We start from the raw sequence: 11,877 nt of genomic DNA on the forward strand, positions 1-11,877 counted from the left end.
CAAAAAGAAATTCTTCTGAATTTTGCAAAATTCATGTTGACTTGAGCTGTTTTCCCCCTACCCATGCGAGTGGCTTCAGCTGTGGTCACTGCTTGGGTTTGGGATTTTTCTTGCAGGATGCTGTAGTGTTTATTTCAGTAGGCAAAGGGCTTTTTCTGCCTTGCCCTTGAGAGACACCGGGGACGTTCAGTAATTCCACTGAATTGCAAAGGGCACCGGCCCTCCTTGCTTGCGGAGCTCGACGGCTTCTGAGCCCTCTCTCCCCTTGTCTCTTGCAGTCCAACAAAGTTCCCGTCGTGCAGCCGTCCCATGGAGTCCACCCGCTCACCCCGCTCATCCCTTACAGCAACGACCATTTCAGCCACGGCTCCCACTCGCCCCACTTGCCCGCCGACATCAACCAGAAACAAGGTAATGGCATCGCTGGGGACCGGCGGGGTGGGAGGGGGACAGTGCTGGAGACCGCCAAGATCAGCATTGTCACCATCCTTGTCCCAAATCAATGGGAAAAGTCAAGAGCGTTGGCCAACTAGGGCATTGCTTAGCAGCAGGAGATTATTTAGCGTATTGGCAATGCTTCGTAATTCTGTTCATGAGGATTTTGATATCAAAAGGGTGATCAAGTGCTGATGAAGCGTGCTCAGTTCTCTGCAGCCGTCCTGCAGCTCGGGAGCAGAGCACAGCCTGCGAGACGATGCGTAAGAGTCAACCAGAAAATGGAAAGTAATCGTTCCTTTGACTCATACCCAGACTGTTGTCAGCTTGTCATTTTGAGAAAATAAATGCTTGAAACAGGAAATATTTTGACTAAACAGGATTGGTGTCTGACGGCTAGCTGGACGGTTGTGTGTGTCCCCATGGCCACGCGGTGTGTGGCTGTCACACGCTTTGGCTCTTTGGGTTCCTCTGCGAGGCCAGGACACGTCAGTTAGCTCGTGAGGCTGCGGAGGAAGGTACAGTAGGTAGAGGTTAAACCCTGAACTGTAAAATGTAGATACGTGCACAGGAATCCATCCCAGCCCGTCATTTTTTGTGGGTTACAGGCAAGCTGAGTGTAAAATCAAACTTTTCTCAATTGTTAGTGCAACAAAATCTTTCAGCATCTGTTCAGGTTACCCAGGAAAAAAAACCTGGTCTTGACTTCATGTGAAAGTGAGCAGATTGCTATTTTTGTGTCAAAAGTACATTTGGGAAGGGGTTTGGGGTTCATCGCAGCCCAGAAATCAGCACAAAAATCCAACCGGTGTGATTTGGGCAAAGGCCTCCACCCAAGAGTGATCCAGCTGTCCTGGAGACATCAGCTTTGAGGAGTTAACATCTCAGACAACAGCGGGGTGTCAAGGATGCTCTTGGCTGGAGGGTGTGCTGGTCCGAACGCAGAGGCCACATCCCAGGGGTGCTGATGGGGAGGATTCAGGTCGGTGTAGGAGACACCCAGGCATGTCCTGGTCTTCTTCCAGCCCGCACATTGCTTGTCCGCCACCGGAGCAGAATAAACTCTGCGGAAAAATAGGAAGAGTGAATAAAATAAACCTATTAAAAGCTCAGCTAAAGGCAGATTTCCGAATCTCAAGAGGAAGTGCGCAGATTTCTAAGTCTCCCGGGAAGGCGACCCGACACACCTTCCTTCACGCTGCCGCTGCAGATGCCGGGCAGAGCACAAAAGCCCCTCGCCGTGAGCCTGGAAAGCCGGAAGCAATCCAAGAACAGCTCACTCAAGGGATGAGCTGGTTACATCCCTCCATGGAGGCCACTGTTGGTACTGGAGTGGTCCCTAAGTGTTGGTCTCTGCAGTGAGTCAGGAATTTTGGGAGGCTGTCCAGGCACGTCCCAGGCTCCCCTTTCCCAGTTAGCCTGTACCTGCACCCCGGAGGCAGGGAGAGTCTGTCCATCCCAGAGCCCCCCAGGTCCTGTTTATGGGGAGGTTCAGCCCATCATCCTCAGCTGGGACCTGCCTCCGTGGTGCTGCTGCAATCAGCTTTGCATCCCCCATCCCTGCGCTGCTGGGGCCAGGATTTGCTGCCCCGTTCGTTCTGGATGTGTCCCATCTCTGTTTTCATCGCTGAAGCATCTCCCATTATCTCCCAGCAGAAGTGTCTGAGAGTCACCGCCGTGCTCATTCTCACAGCATCCCTTTAAAGTATTTCCCAGTAGCCCAAGGACACGCAGACAAGGAAATACAAGCAGGATCTTCTGAGTCAGTGGCTGGGGCCTCAACCACCGGGCCAGCAAGAATAACTTGTGCTCAGGCTTACGCAACTTGTCTTGTTGGAGGTCTGAATCCCAGGAAATCCTGGCAGCTGCCTCATGTGGATGCTGGTTTTGTTTGACCTTCGGTGGGCTGCTGCGACCCACTTGAGCACATGCTAAGTTAGATACTCCTTTCATTTCAGTTAAATATTGATTTGAGCTAACTCCTAATAAGATGCTTGGAATCTGTTGGCATCATTCCTAATTAATAATTTATCATGAGTACACCTAGGAGAATAATCCAGGCTTCTGAGTGTGCTTGTGACTAATCACCAATTTAGTAAATGTATTTATTGCTCAGGACAGCTGCTGGACAACCTCTGTAAATGGTTTTTTGTCTGAGGCTCATTAGCAGTTAACAAAGAGCCACGTCCCACAGGCTGAGCCGGGTGCGGAGGCGATGCACCGAGGGTCCGGCTGCTCCCGGAGACCCGACAGTGCTGCGGCAGGGCTCAGCCCCAGCTCCCCTCCGCTTTTCCAGTCTGGGGGGTAGCCAGGGGCTGGTTTTGCCGGCAGCACCGCGCTTGTCTGTGTCCCACCCGCAGCCCCGGGGCTCTGTGGGATGTTTTCAGCTCCAGATAGACACAGAGCGATGCTGCGGCTGTCTCCTCCGGCCGCGCCGCCCGTGCCAGCGGCTTTGAAGCTCACGCAGGTATTCCCCATGTGAAGGGTGAATTCCCAGCTGGCAGCATACCCACCTCCACCGCTCCTTGGCACCCACAGAGCCCGTGAAACCATTACTTTGAACAGGACTCAAATGGTTTAAAAATAGAGACCGGAGTGATGACTGCTGGAGCATCCCTGCTGGAGCATCCCTGCTGGAGCATCCCCACTGGTCACTCCTGGGGGGTCCCAGGGGTGACCCATGAGAAGGGGACGTAGGAACGGCTTTGACCATTGCCTGTGCAGCTTAACGGGCCCTTGGGGAAGGGCAGAGGGATGTCTGGAGTCCATCCAACCTCTTCCCAAAGCAAGTTGCTGCTGGGCCCCAGGTGGCACGGAGCAGGGATGATGCTCGTGCCGGAGCAAGCCACCATCCCCACCCCGTGACAGGAGTGTTTGTGCTCCTGCAGCAACATGGGTGACCCACCACATCCCCACAGAGAACCACAGCAATAAAAAGGAAATAGAAATATCCTGCTGCTTGCAGACAGCCATTTCAGAGCTGTTCCCTGCACAAGAGCCCATAGAGCAGCCAGGGGGTCGGGAGCAGTCCGGGTCAGCCGGGGAGCACCGTGCTGGGTCCAACTCACCTCCTTCTCCCTTCTCCTTTCTCCCACGAGTGCACCGTCCTTCCCAGACCTCAGACATCCCCGGATTCTACCCCCTCCCGCCCAGCGGCGTCGGACAGATCACGCCGTCGATGGGATGGTGAGTGCAGAGGGCTCGGTCCCGGCTGCTCCGTGCCGGGGACGGTTTATTGAACAAACCACATGCAGCCGTTCTCCGTGGCCTCCACGGTGCTTTCACCCCGGCTTCATCCCTCCTGTTGCTGGGCGATGGGGAGACGGATTTACCCTGGTTTAGGGATGGGGAGCACATCCATGGCGAGGCTGAAGGCTTTGTCCTGGCCGGAGCATCCCTGGAGCGAGGTTACAACCTGCCCCATCCCAAACCGCCTCCTGCCTTACACCCAGCTGCCTGTGCGGGTTGGGAAACTGGGGAGAGCTTCCTCCCCACCTCCCTCATCGCAGCAAAAGCCTCTCTTTTTGAGCAGGAGGTTGTTTTCTCCCCCATTGGAGTTTCCAGCACAAACAGTGCTTTCCCTGAGCACGCTGCAGTGGCGCAATTCATCGGGATGCTCCATCTGCCAGGACATGGTGCCTCTTGGGGTCTGATACGCAGGGAAAAAATACACGGTGACAGAGACCTGCCCCGGCGAACAACCCCGATAGCCACAGCCTGACCATGGCACAGCCAACTTGGTGGCACCCGCTGCGCCGGGGGGGACAGGGAGGAGGGACAGGGAGCTGGAGCACTCCCCAAAAGTCCCTCCTGCATGGGCCAGCCCCAGGAGCATCCCGCAAAGCCGAGCCGGTTAGGAAACCTGCCCCAGGGCCATGAGGGATGTCCTCTGTGGTCATTGTCACTGGCTTTGGTCACTGCACCGGTGACGGTAAGCACAGTGAGGAGCAGGTCAGGCGGGCGGTGCCGTGTGGGCATCGTCACTGCTCAGGTTAGTTTTTAATCCCGGTCGGTGACACAGGGACCTGGCAGAGGCTGGTGGCTGCTGGTGGTGGGTCAGAGTGGCCAGGATGGGGGGAGTGTGGGGAGATTGCGGGGGGCTGGCGGGCAGATCCCCCCGGTGCCGGCTGATCAAACCCCGGCGGAGCCCAGCGGAGACCTCCGGGTACACGGACGTATTGCAAAATGGGAGAGGTGAAGCACATTCAAATACCAGGTAGAATGTTAGCTTTCGGTTGTGTTTCGCTGATGAATTTCATGTTCCAGATATTTAACCACAAGGAAACAGAAGCTCAGGCCTTTGATACAGAGTTGGGCTTCAAAGAGATTACATTTTGCTTTCTGTGCTAAATCTGCTACTCTTGGGCAATGATTTAACTCCTCGTATGGTGTGATTCATCCTCAGGAAAAACAAGTACTGGGGTGACTGTGCTGTAACGTGAAAGGAGGAGTCGGGGGGGAGAAAGGAGCCCGTGTGCCAGTGCGAGGTCCACTCCTGGGGTGGGATGCTGCTCGGGGCTTCAGCCCTGGGTGCGCGGAGGGGAAGCAGTCTGGTTTGCACCGAGGTTTTGTCAGTGGTTGGTGGCGGAGGGAGTTTGCATTGCTGAGAGCTGCTCTGGGATCTGTGGGGTTTGGCATCCTCGGGCAACCTCGTCAGACGCGCTCATTAGTGACTAATCCAGCAGATAGGGTAAAGCTCCAAACGGCAAACCGGCCCGGCGGAGCGGAGAGCAGCACCTCCAAGCACGTGTGTCTGTAATAGAACCTTTGCTCATCCTTTTGCCTGCCCAAAATTTACAGAAAGAGCCCCAAAACCTCTCCTGAAGTGTCCAGTCCTCAGCCAGGGCTCAGCACATCAGGGCGGGGGGGTGCAGAAGTGGCAGCGTTGGCCCCGTGCAGGAGGCAGCAGTAGCAATGGCTGTGTGCTGGGGATGCTCATGCCAAGGATGCTCGTGCTGAGGATTCCCATGCCAGGGATGCACATGTCGAGGATGCTCGTGCCGGGGATGCTCACCCTGGCACTGCCAAGCCATCCGCGAGAAGCAGTTTTACCTCCGTGAGCTGGGCAGAAACAGGCTTTGTTCTCGCCGAGTGCTTCGGGAGGAGGAGCTGCAATCCCTCTCTGTGTAATTAGCTGGGAAGACAGTCGGATAAAAGCCTCCGAGAGTCCAGTCGAGTGAGTTTTGCTCACAGGAGCCTGGCAGCAGCCATCAGCCGGAGCCTGTGAGCTGGGCGAGCAGCAGCAGCCCCCCCACAGCTGTCCTGGGCCTTTTTCCAGTCACCATCCCATCACCGGGTGATGGGGCTGGGATCATGCATTCCCAGCCATCAGGGATGGATTCTGTGGTTGCATTAATTCGCACGTCAGAATCGCTCCGGATGAAGCCACGAGTGCCCGGCTCCGTTTCTATCCGATATCCCATCCTCTGCAGGAACGCCTGTCGCTCCTGGATGAGCTCCGAGTGTTTTCTCAGCCCTGGGGCAGCCGCGTTGGACTTCAAAGGCTGTTTCGGTAGCACTTGGCTGTTTGTTGGGCTGTTTTACCTGCCGACATCTAAGGGGTGGGAGAGGGCTGCTGCCTGGCAGGGTGTAAACACAGCCCCGCCGCTGCCGTTCCTGCAGACAGATCCTGCAGATTTCGGTCCGGACGAGGCCCAGCAGCTCCCTGAGCGGCAGAAGCAGAACCCTCCTTCCTCCCCAGCGCGGCCCCAGGGGCCTGACTGCTGTCCTTACTCCTCTGCAGGGCAGAGACTGAACTGAGAAATCCCTGGCATCCAGGGGCTGAATCCTTCCACGGGCTTTTTTTTTTTTTTTTTTTTTTTGCTTATTAGAGCTGAAATGAGCTCGTCCAGGTCTTGGGCACAGTTCTGTGCAGCCTGGCTGGAGGAACAGAAGCATCTGCACGGGTTTAAGCATCCTGTCACATCCTCCTCGGGCATCTCGGTTTCCATGCACAGTTTTAGGCTGGGAGCATCTTTCAGGAGGTTTGCAGGACAAGGCAGGGTATTCCTGAGCTACCTCCCTGTGAAAACGGGCTGGGGGGGGTTTCCCTTCCTGGGAACAACAAGGAACTTCCTGAATAGGCTGGGGGGGGTTTCCCTTGCTGGGAACAACAAGGAACTTCCTGAATAGTGATTTTACTATCTCAAAAGTAATTTCCAGCTCCAGGTTTGGTACATGCCCAGTCCCCAGGATGAAACAACTTTCAAAAGAAACGTAGGACCGAGTTTTTGGCTTGTTTAAAAATGACGGGCATCCGTTTAGGGATGCGGTGGGGAAACTGAAGCATTTCTGAAGCACGTACGAGGGCAGAATAAGATCCTTTCTCTCTGGACACCAGGAGGTTCCTGTGCTTGGGCACCCTCCCAGTGCAGCCTGCGACCGTGCCGCCTCCCGTGCATCGCACAGAGACTCTGAGCAGGTTTTAGGTTTTTTTTGGTCAAACCATTCTCTTTTAAGCAACTTCTTCTGTGCAATAGCAACATCTCCTAATTTTTCAGCACACCTCCGCGTTTTGCTTTTTAACAGGATAAACTCAAAGCTGCAGCGTTACTCAGCACCGAGTACAGAGGGTGGGGTCAGAGTCGCATCCAACCTTTGCAGGGAGATCCAGCTTCCCCCAAAATCAAATCCAAGTCCCCCTTGAGCCCAGGGGACACCCTGAGCATCCCACCCAGCAGAGCTCCTGGGCTGTCAGTGCTCCGAGTCCCCTTAGCGCAGGATATCTGTAGGAACCTCCCCGTAGCTGTGGATACTTGATAGACTCTTTCTTCCCGATCCCAGGCAGAGCCAGTCTGTCTATTCGCTCCCGTCATGTGGATTTAATTTAGGCAGCCGTACTCGTCCGCGCTCTCTGCTGGGGCTTCTTTCTCCAGGTGAGTACGAGCCGTGTGAGGCAGGGCAGCGGCTCGGCTGCTCCCGCAGCTTGCAGTGTGTGCACCAGGAGCTTGCAGCAGACCACGGCCACGCACCTTCCCCGGCCAGCCGTGGGGAGAGAAGGCGCTTGTAGGCAGGGTCTGGTCCAAAGGGAATAGCGAGCATCCCGGGAGGATGCCCAGCGATGGGGTTTGAAGCAGCTGGAGTCAAAACAAAGCCAGAAACCCCTGCCTGCAGCTCAGCATTGGGAAAACGGGGTGAAATCTGTTGTGCAGGGTTTTGCTCCTGGTCACTAACCCTGAATATATCCCTGCCACCACCACCACAGAGTTTTTCTCTGCAGACACCGATCTGTTTCACTCGATCTCAGCCTTAACAGCAGGACAGGCAGCGGGCTCCCAGCAGCACAGCTCAGCCCTCTGAGAGCATTTAACACAGCCCCAGACCATTCATTCTGCAAGATTCCGGTCACCCAGGACCAAATTTTGCCCTCTGTAAACGTACCCAGACGCCAGTGATGTCCTGGTGAGCAGAATACCTCCCCTGCGGATGGAAATCGCAGAGCCTGGCCCCTCCGGGCGTGCTGGTGGGCAAAGCCCCCGTGGCTGCAGGAGGACGGCAGCGCCGCAGGATGTCTGTGCACGCTGCGTGTGCTCTTGCACCGGCTTTCGCTTCTGCTTCGTGTTGTCCTGAAGAGCCGTTAGTGGAGGATTCCTGCAGGACAACCATACAAACCCTTATTTGTGCAAACCCATAGCCATACCAACCCGTACCCGTGCAGAAACCTCAATCCGTGCAGCCCTGGGTCGGTGCAAACCCCTGCAGCAGGGGCGAGGGAGCGCTGCCAGCCCTCCGTACTCTCTGCAGCATCCCTTTGCCCAGCCTCAAAGGCCAAGGCCACAGAGGAGCTAACGGTTCCCTGCGGAAGCCCGACAGCCTCCGCGATCCCAGCACGGGAGCTCCTGCTCACAGATTTTGGGGCAGATTTTGCAGCGCTGCTGCAGCCGAGAAAGTACACCTGGGCAGATAAGGATCAGCCTGTGCTGGTGGATTAAATTAAACAGCTTTTCTTTTTGTGCCAGCATATCTAATGAACGGTTCATCTCCCATGGGCAATCCTGCCATCTCAAGCTGCAGTCATTAAGTGGCAAGCTTGGCAAAGCTGACGGCGCTGGCTTTACCCTCCAAAACTCTCAAGAGCGAGCTAATGAAGCTTTGAAAGCTAGCGAGACCTCTTGTGATCTCAGCCCTGTGTTGGTGGAGAGCATTGCCTAGGCAAGGTGCACCTCCTAGAGTCGCAGCTTGGGTCATGTTCAGACTTAGGCGATTTCTGTTCAAAGAGAGGCGTGGGGTGGTCCTAACCTCTCCCATCCAAACCCTGCGTTGAGTTGGTTGTTCCTTGCTGCCGTGCTAATAAGAAATGGCAACAGCAGAGCTCTGAGTAGCTGCAAACCGCTGGTTGAAAGCGCCCACGGTGTCGATCAGGCTGTTCCTGCTGCAGGCTGGGCTCCTCGCAGCGGCACCCAGATGCTTTTCCCGCTGCCGGCGTGGCGGGGACAACCCCGCGGCGGGGGGGGCTCCGCCCCGTGTCCCCCGCCAGCACCCGTGGGTTTGCTTTCCGTGTCCTCCGCTTACCGTCTTGCTTCTGCCACGTCCGAGTGCCACCTCGTGCGACACGCCGCTCCAGCTGCATCCCGAGCATCCCCGGCGCAGCCCTCCCGGCGCGGCTCATCCGCTCTCTGTTGCAGGTTCACTCACCCGCTGATGCTGGGCTCTGGCATGCACACCACCGGCATCCCGCACCCCGCCATCGTGCCCCACTCCGGCAAGCAAGAGATGGAGCACTATGACCGGAACATGTGAGTTGGAAATGCCGGCAGTGTTAACGCCTCAATGCCCATTTCATTTGTCCCTTTTTGTGCTTGCCCAGGGCGGAGGATGGGTGAGCACCAAGCTGTGCCTGCACCAGGCAATGGTGTGCATCCACGGTGCAGATCTCAGCTCCTGCCGTGGGGTGGGTTTGGCATCAAGGCTTCTGCTGAGCTTGGTGCCACCGGGCTGGAGGGTGGCTTTGATGCTGACATCTCCTCTTTTGGTCCCACCATAGGAAACCTCAACCAGAACCAAAGAGAGAGAAGGAAGCCAAGAAGCCCACTATCAAGAAGCCCCTGAACGCTTTCATGTTGTATATGAAAGAAATGCGGGCGAAAGTCATCGCCGAGTGCACCCTGAAGGAGAGCGCTGCCATCAACCAGATCCTGGGAAGGAGGGTAAGAGCCATCGTCCCACGGCAGTGTCCCTGTCCCTTGCTGCTGCTCCCCAGCGCGTCACAAACATCTGCACCCAAAACCGGGAGCTCTTATCCCTTAAACTCGCAGAGTCAGATGTGCCCCGTGGTGGGGATGGGCTGAGTGGGGACATCGGAGCCATGTCTCACCTCTGTCCTTGTCCTTGCAGTGGCACGCGCTGTCCCGGGAGGAGCAGGCCAAGTACTATGAACTGGCTCGCAAGGAACGGCAGCTCCACATGCAGCTCTACCCCGGCTGGTCTGCCAGAGACAACTACGTGAGTGGTGCCGCGTCTCGGACCCCTCCCCATGGCATGGCTAGAAGTGTCCCAGGGGACGGGTGACAACTGGTGTTTGCCAAACATCCCCCCTGGTAATGGCATTCTTGGTGGCACAGTACCTATAGAAATTCACAATTCAAGAATATTTTGAATATTCTGGTGTCCCTGCCCATGGCAGGGGGGTGGGACTGGGTGACCTTTAAGGTCCCTTCCAACCCAAACCATTCTGTGACTCTCTGATTCTCTTGGCTGTTCCCCATTGCATGAATGTTGCAACTCATACACACCGTTTGTCCAGGTAAATACAAGTAGAAGGGAAGAGGAACTTTTAAGTGATGTGAATCATCTTTGGAAATATAATTTTTATGGAAACCCACCGCTTCGAGCACCTCGGGCAGCAGCGGAGATCCCTGCCCAGCAGGAGCAGAGCGTGGGGCAGAGATGCAGGAGGAGAAATGGGGGGTGGGATGGCTGAGGTGGGCTGATGGGGCACCCCCAGCCTGCTCAGCTCCGTTCGCTTTGCGGTAGCACCTTGTTTATCAGCTTGAAATTATTGGGCTGGGTATCGCGGGTTCTGTGGGGCCAAGCCCAAGGACACGCTGCAGGTTTGGGGGGGCTTGGGAGGGATCTGCCGAATTGTGAGCTGCTGGCTGCGGGTTTTCAGCGAGCACAGGGTGTCTGCCCCAGCAGTGCTCATGGGAGCATCATAGTAATGGGCAATAATTGTTAAAAGGGCAAAACAGGCAAGTGTACGCTGCTTTGTGCGAGTTGTAGTGCGCACCTCGGTCTCGCAGGCTGTTCGGGTCCCGTTTCGGACTCTCCATGGGGTTGCACCCCAAGCAGCAGCCCCGGGTGCTGCAGGGTGACAGTCACCAAGTCTGTCTGTCCCTCTGGTCCCACCCTGCCCCATCATTGTTTGCGGACCCTGACCAAATCAAGCGTGCCAGGGTCAAAGTATCCCAAAGCAATTTGAGCAAAGGCTCCAGAGCCGAGCTTAGAGAAAGCGGGGCAGCACCTTGGCAATCCCGCAGCATCCTTCCTCGTGGCATGGGCTGGGTCTTTGCTCCAGCAGAGTTTTCCCTCCCTCCCATTTCCAAAAGTGCACACTGGCTCTCCCAGCACCAGCCAAGCAGCTGCTTCGGGTTTTGTGGTGGTTGCAGGTGATGCTTTTCGCCCCGGGAGCTTGAGCAGGGAGGAGGAAAAAGAGGAGGAGGAGGGATGTAGGTCACTTGTGCAGCACGTGATGCGGATATCAGGCAGGAAATACAGTTGCTCCCACACCGAAGCAAAAGCTTACGGCAGCGCTGAGCTTTCCACCTTCACTCAAACCACAAGAAGTCGTAGAAAAAGTCCGGGATGGAAGGTAGCCCGGCCGGCGGGGAGCAGGCACAGGTGTGCCCCTCGTTAACAGGCTCGTTAGGAGATGAGGGGAGTTGTGTGTTGTGAGTCAGAGTTTGGGGAGAAAATGGGGGTTTCTCGTAAGTGAGGGAAACAAACAGAAGAATGAGAGATGGGCTGAGAGCTGCAAAAGCACTGACATAAGTATCATGTAACAATAAGGCTCTGGGAATTCCCTAAAACTTTTGTTCCTGTTTGAAATCGGGGATGCTCCCCCTGACAACACGCTGTGGAGCGATTTCTGTTCAGGTGTAAGAAATTAAAGCACTTATGGGACATGGGGAAGGTGCTACAATGGGCCGAGTGCTTTTCAGAAACAGGAGGAGAAACAGGAATAGGCTGGGAGGATCGGCTGCTGATCGTACTGCCTCCGCTGCGTGCGGAAAATCTTGTTTAATTCTATCCATCTAGTTAAATCTATTCATTAAATTATCAGTTAATTAAAATGTTAATAGGTTGGCTGCCCAATCCAGCCCCAAAACCCTGTGGAGCACATGGACTAACAGCCTTGCCTTTGCTTTCCCAGGGGAAAAAGAAGAGACGGACACGGGAAAAGCAGCAAGATTCCAACTCAGGTAAACGCGGCCGCTCCGTGCGCCT

The 11,877-nt window shown here is 55.6% G+C and overlaps 1 protein-coding gene across 1 annotated transcript; it reads left to right on the forward strand.

The window, feature by feature from the left end:
- Window positions 1-278: 278 nt before the first annotated feature.
- LOC104459059 (lymphoid enhancer-binding factor 1-like) lies at window positions 279-11,852 on the forward strand (the record flags this gene model as incomplete). Its single annotated transcript, XM_010084650.1, has 7 exons — window positions 279-411; window positions 1,577-1,579; window positions 3,534-3,621; window positions 9,060-9,170; window positions 9,419-9,581; window positions 9,769-9,876; window positions 11,804-11,852. Coding segments are annotated over 7 exons (655 nt in total), but the record flags the coding sequence as incomplete, so codon positions are not given.
- Window positions 11,853-11,877: the final 25 nt, after the last annotated feature.

The sequence above is a fragment of the Pterocles gutturalis genome, unplaced genomic scaffold (genome assembly GCF_000699245.1).
Source record: "Pterocles gutturalis isolate BGI_N339 unplaced genomic scaffold, ASM69924v1 scaffold6255, whole genome shotgun sequence".
In the NCBI taxonomy this organism is placed as follows: domain Eukaryota; kingdom Metazoa; phylum Chordata; class Aves; order Pterocliformes; family Pteroclidae; genus Pterocles; species Pterocles gutturalis.